This window comes from Vanacampus margaritifer, chromosome 12 (assembly GCF_051991255.1).
Source record: "Vanacampus margaritifer isolate UIUO_Vmar chromosome 12, RoL_Vmar_1.0, whole genome shotgun sequence".
In the NCBI taxonomy this organism is placed as follows: domain Eukaryota; kingdom Metazoa; phylum Chordata; class Actinopteri; order Syngnathiformes; family Syngnathidae; genus Vanacampus; species Vanacampus margaritifer.
This window is the reverse complement of record NC_135443.1, coordinates 10,915,606-10,925,958: the sequence shown is the minus strand read 5'-3', so window position 1 is coordinate 10,925,958 and position 10,353 is coordinate 10,915,606. Positions and strand designations below refer to the sequence as shown.

General features: G+C 42.1%; 1 protein-coding gene across 1 annotated transcript; it reads left to right on the top strand.

Moving 5' to 3' along the window:
* The first annotated feature begins 1,101 nt into the window (after positions 1–1,101).
* On the top strand, positions 1,102–9,449 carry cdc42ep3 (CDC42 effector protein (Rho GTPase binding) 3). Its single transcript, XM_077581997.1, has 2 exons — positions 1,102–1,514; positions 7,730–9,449. Exon 2 carries the CDS (start codon positions 7,891–7,893, stop codon positions 8,941–8,943), a length of 1,053 nt encoding a protein of 350 aa, XP_077438123.1. The 5' UTR covers positions 1,102–1,514; positions 7,730–7,890; the 3' UTR covers positions 8,944–9,449.
* The last annotated feature ends 904 nt before the right edge of the window (positions 9,450–10,353 follow it).

Sequence of the window (10,353 nt, the reverse complement as noted above, 5' to 3'; positions counted from 1 at the left end):
CATATGAAAAGAGCGTAGTAGAGTGTTATCCGATTTGAAAGTACTGCATAATGGTTTGAATGAGAATACAGTGTTGACTGTTCCACCTACAGATCATGTGCTGGCCATGGGTACTACGATGACAAAGGGCTTCATTCACAACTGCTGTCTGTCATAAGTCACCGCACAAGTGTTGTTGTCATTCATAATAGACTTACCAAAGCATCATATAGAAGAAACAGGGAGGGAAAAAAATGAGCAATTCTATCACCGAGGAGGTGAGGGAGTGTGTTTGCTTAAGGATGTACTGCATCTTGTGGAAGACAGTGAAGCAATAAAGTGCCATTACTGCTTTGTGAGTACATGTACTCAACCATTTCTCAGATATGTATCTTGGGTCAAAATATTAGGTACACTTGCACAATAAATACAAAAAAAATCAAAGTATTTTTTTTTACCTTAACATTAATGTTTTTTTTTTTTTTTATTTAAAGGTCAGTTTTTGACTTGAGTTTGTCTGGTGTTTAATGTTTTGGTTTTAGTTTACGATTGTCTATGTCCCTTGACATTTATCGCCCACCACTTGACAAGCAGAAAATGCCTCATTGGGGGTACTCAGCACTGCAGCTTGTGAGATTTTTCCTGTGAGTTGCACTGGTTGCCAAGGTGATTAGATTTGTTCTCATATCGCGCTCATAAAAAAAATTTGACAGATCATTGAATTCATAATTTCCTTGACTTCCCATGCATGTGGCTGGAAAGCAGCGCGGATATCTCACTTGTCTGAAGACAGTGCTGCTTTATGACCTACACGTCCTCTGCAGATACTGCATTGCTGCAGTGTTCTGCGGCAATTAGTCCACTCACACTGTCGCAACAGTCTGCCTCTGTGCAAGGCAGTATATTCAGCCAAATACAGTATTCTAACAGGAAATGGGAGGTGGTCAGTTTGGAAAGAATGCATGTGACAAACAGATAAGGATAAAAAATGCTAAGAAATAGTCCGGTCCAGTCAAATTGTCTGCAGGCTGCCCAGTGAATATACAGAAAAAGCTCTTATCAGATGTGAGCATTCTTACAGTCACACAGACAAAAATGAGGGCGAGTGAGCACACAGGCACGTGCTGTTGCAGATTGCAGGGCTAAAGCTTGTGATTACTACAGCTTCAACATTTCACAGGGAAGCAATAAAGTAAAACAATCCGAGGATTGAAAAGGAGAGACTACAGGCATGCACAGGTGTCGCTAGAGAGAGGGAGGGAGAGAGAGAGAAAGAGAGAGAGAGAGGAAGAAGAGGGAGGAAGGGTGTGAGGGAGGTATAGGAGGAGACTTGACTTACTACGGAGAGGAATAGGAGCCGAGGAGCAATTCAAAAACAGCTGTCCGGCAGACGTCCCAGTCGACAGAAGTGCAGCCCCGAGGCAGAGACCGGAGGCAAGGCAAGCGTCTTCAAGACATTAAAGAAGCCACTGAAGACAAGCACAGAAGAGCAATGAGAGTCCTCTACCTGGGGATGATCAAGATTTACTGAGAAGGTGAGTGAGCACAAGAGTGGACCTGAATTGCCGAATGTCTTAGCGAATGTAGTTGTAGCGTGCAGGTTTCTATGTAAGGAGCCCGGTGTGCATTTTTGTACCTTTTCAGCAAATCTCAAAGTCAAACACTTGACTGCCAAGAGCAACATGATACGCTCGCTCAGGAGTGCTACAGCTACACATCTAAAGCATCTTCAGTAAATAGCAGATCTGGCTTCTTTATTGCTCTAGATGTGTTTGGAGATATTCAACAGGAAAATTGAGAAAAAGATTCTGTTTCACGATTTGTGTGCTTTGATTTGGGTTTCTCGCTCAGCACGCACCAAGTATATTACTGACAAGACGCCGGTGGTAAAAGGGGAGCAAGATAGACAGAACAAACGCTCCACCCTGCTATTCACATTGCCACCAGGCGCCTCAGAAGTAAAGCCTTTGCCTATAATTGAGTCTTTTTTTTTTATGAAACAAACACTTCAGACTATTCTAAGGCTACCATTTACACTTGAACTCGCGCTTTCGGCCTTTCAAAGGCAGTAATTAAAGTTGGTCTTTTATATGCCAATAATTAACCATAACTATCAAATTAGAGCTATACAAAACCCCATATCAACACATTAATCCTATCTTCAAGAGGGATATTTAGTGGGCGCATAACTTCTATTTTGGACAAATAGGGAAGTCACATGCAGGTCACATTTTGAACAGCTGCTCTTCATATTCGATGTGGTGCCACCAGGAATATGCAATGTTGTCATACCGGTTGCACCACTAATAATATACTGACCCATTTGTAGTGCACGTGACCTGCCCCCAAATGCCCTCACAAATCACGAGCCACACGTTGAACGGCAAATGCCAAAAATATTTCAACACCTTCCTCCTTATGCTGCCCCCCCCCGTGCTAATAACAAAGTCCCCAAGCAGGGACTGATGAAGCCAAGCTCAGTATTTAAAGAGGCTGGAGCGACTCCAGATCGCTCCGTGCCCACACAGATAGCTACTGCTGACCCGATGACACTCTGGTTTATCGTGCCGGATGAATTCTTAGGCGAGTATATTTAGGAAGGGGTGCCGTCAGATTCCAACTCCCCCCAGAGGTATAAATGAAAACCGTGACCGCATTCTGTTGTGGCGGCACTGCTTGGCTCTGAGTGGTCGACACGTGCAACACTAACCCTGTTTGAACAAGTACCAAAAGCAGGGTGCAAATCTGGGTCTGGCTTTGTGACTTATCGGAATGCTCCCAAAACTGGAGATTCATTTGAACTGCAAAGTTTTGTGTGCCATGAAGTGTTCCAGTTAAGGCAATTATTGTTTACCCCGAGCATTGCTCTGATTCTTGAGATTCTCTGACTGTTTGAATCATTTCCAGCAAGCTCAGTTTTGCCTCACCACACCTCATGCAGGTGTGTTGTGTGTTGGCAGCAGTAGCCAAAAGCAGCATGATTGTTTTCCAAATACTTTGCATGTGGCCTTTTGGAATTCCTCTCATGTTTGCCATAAAAGCCAAAATGAGCTAGCAGCAGGATGTCTGATGTGAAGGTCATACCCTCAGCCTTTCACCGCACCAGCTGACTTCTTACAGGCCACAAATGTTGACCTTGGCTACTATCACAAGAGAAGCTCTCCCTTTTAGGTTCACATAGATTTTGCCATTTTATCTTGAAAACCAATAATTGTTTGCTAAATATGAAGTTAGTTCGCTGTTGCAGAGAGACCGAATTTATGTTCAACATTTGTGAGGTCGGAAGTCACTGCCGTTGGGAGAGAAGGCCTGGCTCTACTTACAGCTCTAGTTCATCTCACAGGTGTTTGGTGGGGTTGAGGTCAGGGTTCTTTGCAGGGGTAATTGAGTTTGATGGCTAACAGTGACTTTTATGGTAGAGGCCTTGCAATGTGCTTGGTGTTTGCAACTAGAGATAGCCCACAGAAAGCTGTTTTTAGATTGTAGTAATTGTTTAGTCCCCTGGACCTAAACTTACTTGAGCAGTCAGGGTTATAAAGAATGGAGGAGTAGTTTGGTTCCATTTGATAAAAAAAATAAATAAATGAAAATGTTAGGGATCACAACATTAATGTAGGCAACATATGAAGTGAAAATGTTATTATTAAATTTTTGCAGTCGACTGTTGATTAATCATTAACACGGTTTACTTTTTTTTTATAGTTGAAACTTGAAATCAAAGGTTATGCTTAATGTAATTTGTGGTTATAACTCTGGTAGCAAACTAGTAGAGAAAAACAAATTCTAGAAGTAGCTAGAATTAGAAGCTCAAAGGCAAAGAGATGGATCATGCCGATTTTAAAGTTGATGGGAGTACTTTTACCTCACAGTTCAGTGATCGTGGGTTCACATCCGGGTTTTGTTCTTCCAGTGTGGAGTTGTGTGGTTGACTCTTGTATCCACCCGCATTCCAAAAAACATGCAAAGGAGCTTTGTTGAAGACTCTTAAAGTGGAACCAACGTCAACCTTAAACATTTCTTGACAATAATATCTTATATGTGACCTCATTAGTCGAAACATGACATTATGAATAATATAACATTTTTGGAATATGAGTTATGAAGCAAAATCCAGCCATTTTTATCCATCTCGGGGGCGGCCATTTTGCCACTTGCTGTCGACTGAAGATGACATCACAGTTTCTCAGGGCTCAGGCAACAACCAATCAGAGCTCACCTGTTTTCTGAAAAAGCGCTGTGAGTGGTTGTTACCTGAGACCTGAGCAACATTGATGTCATCTTCAGTGGGCAGCAAGTGGCAAAATGGCCGCCTTCTGAGATGGATAAAAAAGGCTGGATTTTGCTGCTTAATTCATATTTCACTAACAATATATTCCGTATTTAGACTAAAATTGGTGGGGTGACTTCCAATTTAAATGTCCATAATGTGAATGACTGTTTCTTCATATATGTGCCCTTTGATTGGCTGGCGACCAGCTCAGGGTGTACCTCAACTCTCACCCAAAGTCACCTGAGATGGACAAATTCACTCTCAACACACCTCAAACCACAAGACAATCTTATAAAATATAAAATAGTCAGTCGTTTGCTGTTGTTGGTGGAGAAGAAACAAAATTAAGACAAATGGAGCTCAATTATCTTTATCTGTGTAATAGGCCTGAGGCCACAGAAGACAATAGGGAGAGTGGGTAGGAACACCGTGAGAATGAGAATGAAAATATGAATGGAAAGTTTGAACTGAACAAGTTACAGATCATGCTCACTTTTTCATTAAGACTCCTCTTGTCCCTCCCGCTCCGATTTGTGTTTGTACGTAACTATGGGCAAACAAACACGCTCTACCTCTCACATGGCGTACATTCAAAACTGCTATCAGTCACAAGTGCAGTCAGGCATGTCACACAAGTACTCCAATATACAAGAACCATTGAGCACTGTGTTGTTGTTCACCCCACAGTGTTTACCATGACTACATCTACAGTAAAGCCTTAGCATGGGGAAGCTTTCAACCAAACTGGCCTTCCCCGAAGTGCAAATTTCTTACCACTATAGGGACACTTTCCACAACACTTCTAGGAAACACTGGAATCCGTGTAAAAAAAAAAAAAATGCTGTCAGAGCAGCAGTTTCGAGTCTCAGGGAGTGCCGGTCTCTCTGGCTCCGCACTAATGTGTATGCTGAATAAACATAGCCTGCCAAAAGTGTCTTTGATAAGGTTGATCCAGAATGTCTGTGGCGTGCAATGGAGCAGGAATGTGGATTTTTCTTTCCTTACCTTATGTCTTTTTGATTCAACTAGACCTGACTGTTTTTTGTGATGTACTGTCAACCTCATAAGTAAATGTCTATAAATGGGCAAGATCTCCCGATTGCCACTCATCGCACGCACGCATGCACACAAAGAGAGCGAGAGACGGAGAGAATACCCGTTTCTTCGCTCCAGTATTTTGTCTTAACAATGTCTTGCTTTATTGGCCAAACCAAATGTGCCCTCAGCTTCTTCTTTTTTTTTTTTTACAGAGTTCTTTCCAAAACGAAGCTTGTGGTGACATTCTCTGGTTTGTTTGTTAATGGAAAAGACCCAGCGAAGGCAGAAAGCAATCAGTAACTTCATCAAATGTAGTACGCCCTTAATAATGTTGACTCCTCCTGATGGGGTTTGCACCTTTTCATTTCAAGTCAATCTTGTGCTTATCAAAGCTAAATCGCTTCACAAATCTGCATCACCTTCTTTCTTAAAATCCACTTGGCCTTATTATATGGCTCTCTCCAATCCCCCTAAAACCCTTTAACCTTTTTTTTCCCTCAGCTCTTCTCTATCTTGTGCGTGCCTGCGCAGTAGCGCTTTCTCCATAGCAGGGTGCCCTCCACTGATCCTATTAAAGTCCCCCTTTACAACCCCTCTCCCAATCTGTCAGGCAGCTGTTCTACATTAGCACATCCACAACGCGGCAGACCAAAGGAGGCTCACGTGAAAAGAGCTCATCCTCCTCTGTTCTTTCAGGCTTTTAAGATCAGTGGATTCAAGTTGAGAAATGAAATGTTTATTCTTTCTTTCAGGATCCAGAGTGTATTTCTTTGACTGTATCTTGTTGTACTGTCTGTAATGTAAAGATGGTAAATCAACATTTTCATGCCTCTTGAGGGTTGATGGGACTCATGTATAACTTTGAAACAGGCTGATAACAAAAAAAAAAGTTATGCGCCAGTCTAGGCAGGAAGAGGACACCAGGCAGTTACATAAAAAGACAATTACTACAAAAAAGTAGTGATGGGAAAATGAAGCCTCATGAAGCACTTGTGATATTTTTTGACTCCTCTAGATGGCACTATTGGTTTAAAAAGGCAGTGGAAATGTAATACATTTTCATTGCACTAGCCTTTATATTTGAACCAAGAGCACCATCTAGAGGAGTAAAAAAAATAGTAAAAGAGCTTCATGAGGCTTCATGAGGCTTCATTTTCCCATCTCTACAAAAAAGTACCAGATGGTTTATGTCTAAAAATGAATCTAGCTATTTAGTAATTTCTCTGCATTAAATATAAAATTGACAGAGTTCAAAACACAGTGTGTATAAGAAGTATAAGAAACTTGAAATTGTCAGAGTTGAAAAAAGTGCTGACGGTCTCGTGCTTCTCTGCTTTCAGCTCATTGATTTAAAGATGGTAAATCAACATTTTCATGCCTCTTGAGGGTTGATGGGACTCATGTATAACTTTGACACAGGCTGATAACAAAAAAAAAAGTGTTATGCGCCAGTCTAGGCAGGAAGAGGACACCAGGCAGTTACATAAAAAGACAATTACTACAAAAAAGTAGTGATGGGAAAATGAAGCCTCATGAAGCACTTGTGATATTTTTTGACTCCTCTAGATGGCACTATTGGTTTAAAAAGGCAGTGGAAATGTAATACATTTTCAATGCACTAGCCTTTATATTTGAACCAAGAGCACCATCTAGAGGAGTAAAAAAAATAGTAAACGTGCTTCATGAGGCTTCATGAGGCTTCATTTTCCCATCTCTACAAAAAAGTACCAGATGGTTTATGTCTAAAAATGAATCTAGCTATTTAGTAATTTATCTGCATTAAATATAAAATTGACAGACTTCAAAACACTGTGTGTATAAGAAGTATAAGAAACTTGAAATTGTCAGAGTTGAAAAAAGTGCTGACGGTCTCGTGCTTCTCTGCTTTCAGCTCATTGATTTAAAGATGGTAAATCAACATTTTCATGCCTCTTGAGGGTTGATGGGACTCATGTATAACTTTGACACAGGCTGATAACAAAAAAAAAAGTGTTATGCGCCAGTCTAGGCAGGAAGAGGACACCAGGCAGTTACATAAAAAGACAATTACTACAAAAAAGTAGTGATGGGAAAATGAAGCCTCATGAAGCACTTGTGATATTTTTTGACTCCTCTAGATGGCACTATTGGTTTAAAAAGGCAGTGGAAATGTAATACATTTTCATTGCACTAGCCTTTATATTTGAACCAAGAGCACCATCTAGAGGAGTAAAAAAAATAGTAAACGTGCTTCATGAGGCTTCATGAGGCTTCATTTTCCCATCTCTACAAAAAAGTACCAGATGGTTTATGTCTAAAAATGAATCTAGCTATTTAGTAATTTATCTGCATTAAATATAAAATTGACAGACTTCAAAACACTGTGTGTATAAGAAGTATAAGAAACTTGAAATTGTCAGAGTTGAAAAAAGTGCTGACGGTCTCGTGCTTCTCTGCTTTCAGCTCATCGGAGTCCCATCGCCCGTTTGGTGCTCAACAGTTATCCAAAGACTGCCGCCGGACAACGTAATACTAAGAATGTAACTCAAGATTCTCCTTGAGGATCTGTAATCCGCAAGTTAGAGAGTTACTCCTACTACTTCCTGAGCCCTGAAGTCACAGCCATGCCAGCCAAAGCGCCGATATACCTGAAACCCACCAACAGTAAGAAAGGGAAAAAATGCCGCCTGCGCGATATCTTGTCACCAGACATGATCAGTCCTCCGCTAGGTGATTTTCGGCACACCATTCACATCGGCAGAGGCGGACAGAGGGATGCCTTTGGAGACATGTCCTTCCTCCAAGGCAAGTATGAACTCTTACCAGGGAAGGGAGATTTCCAACCTCAGTACGGCGTCCAAAGTGAGTTTCTGCGAGCAAACAGTACAGGCGACGCTACCTTTGCAGAGACCCCGTCTCCTGTTCTGAAGAACGCCATCTCACTCCCAACCATTGGCGGCTGTCAGGCTCTTACCTTACCCATGATCTCCTCGACGGTATTCTCGATGCCCCCACAACCGCTAGGGGACATAATGGGACCTACGACCCCAGTGAAACCCGACAGTATTGAGGACGTGGAGATCTTGCCGATGGATGCTTTGCTGCGCTCAATGGACAACTACAGTAACAAGCCCTCTCCTCCCTTCAGAGACATCCAGTCAAAGCCTGACGTCCTTCTGGATCTCCTGGAGAACATGAAAAAGCCCAGGTCTAAAGCAGTTACCAAGACGAACATAACGGAGGACAGGATTGAGAAGCAATCGACTTATTACATCAATGGTCACAGCAACACCAGCTACAAAGCTAACGGAAGCCTTCACAGCAACACGAGCAGCGGCAGCATTGAAAGTTTTGCAAAAGAGGACTACAAGACCAAAATTTGTAGTAGTCTCACCGACAAGAGCAACGATTTAGGACCTTTTCGCAAAAACATTAACCTGGAATTCAAGCAGGAGCTCTCCAGGTGCAATGGCGAGTGGGCGGATAGAGACAGTGGGGTGGAGGAAGGCCGCATCTGTGATTTGGACTTTGAGTTTTCCAATGAGAAGAGCACATCACAGGAGTCCCTCACCCGAATCACAGGGTCACTGCTCTCCCTTGAACTCGATCTGGGCCCATCCATCCTGGATGATGTGCTCAACATAATGGATAAACCCGCAGTGAAAAGCAGGCCTTGAGCTACACGGAGGCCCTTAGAGGAGAAAGGGAATGATCAAATGATCAACTTCTAGCCAGGAGGGAACAAAAGGATTATGTGAGCTGCGTTAGACAGAGCTGCCTATGTTTTCATTATCAAAACATATAACTATTTTGGCTTCTATGGAGTGTTTTTTTTTTTTTTTTTTTGGCCATGCTGGCATGTTCATATGCATGTATAGTACTGAGTTACAGTATTGTGCCTTTAAACTTCATCCATCCATCCATTTCCTGTACTGCTTATCCTCACTAGGGTCGCGGGTGTGCTGGAGCCGATCCCAGCTGACTTTGGGCGAGAGGATTTTATAAATATTCTTCTTGTTTTTCTTTTTCAGATTCGAGTGTCAAACACTGTTTGGTTTTTGTGGGTTTAACAAAGCACTCTTTGATTTCGTTTTTTTCATTGACCTGCCTTTTTTTTTTATGACAGAGTATTATGCATATTGTGTTTTTGAATTTTAACACAAATAAAATATTTTTTTTCTGATCTTGCCCACTTTATTTCTCTGACAATGTGCCACAATTACAAATTATAAGTTGGAAAAACAAGAAGCACAAAAGGGAAATTAGAAACATACCGAGTAGAGATTGACAGAAGGACAGAATGGATTTATTTTCTGTCCTCTAGCATTCCTTACATTCTGCCTCCTTGCCCTGCAGTGGGAGCACCGGTGGGTCTTCGGCCGGCGCCTGCACCATTTGTTTGCATGTAGAGGGACATGCAGAGGAGGGGTCTTTGACATTCTCTGCATTCCAGCCACAGTGCACAAGTGTCCTGGACCAGACATAAATCAGCTGTTTCAAGTGAGGGAGGAAGAGCCTTGGTTAAGTCGCACTATCCACCAGCCAAAATGTAGAGCCATGGGGGGTAGTAAAGGACACAAATAAAACCTAAAAGCAAACTTTGTTCAATGCTGAGCGATAGACGCATCCTTTCCGTCGATCCAGTCACGGTCAAGACATGTTGACTCAACAGTGTTAAAGCAACAGCGTATAAGGGCAGAAGGGCTGAACGGTGGTCTCTTGAGCCCCGACGACCACCTCAGCAGTAGCTCAAAAGTCCTTTCATTATGTGTCCGCACATATGCTCCCGCCATGCTTCTGAAGAAATAAAACAAGATCCCCCGTGCTTGTGATAGGAAGCATATTTCATGTGCAAATAATCAACAAAACCCCCAAGTTTTTATACACTGACCGGGTCATTGTGACAAAACTGTCGGAATCCTCAAAGATCCTTTAAGTTATCCATAAACAGCCACAACCATCTCACTGAATCAGTCCTAGAACCAGATGTTACTGAAAACCTGTGTCATCACAGACGACAGGCCAAGCCATTGGAAAATCCCAGCATTTGTGCAAAAAAAAAAAAAAAAGTTTGAACAGGAATGCAA

What these genes read in the sequence shown, in the direction of transcription:
- cdc42ep3 (XM_077581997.1), top strand. Translation starts at nt 7,891, where the DNA reads ATGCCAGCCAAAGCGCCGATATACCTGAAACCCACCAACAGTAAGAAA.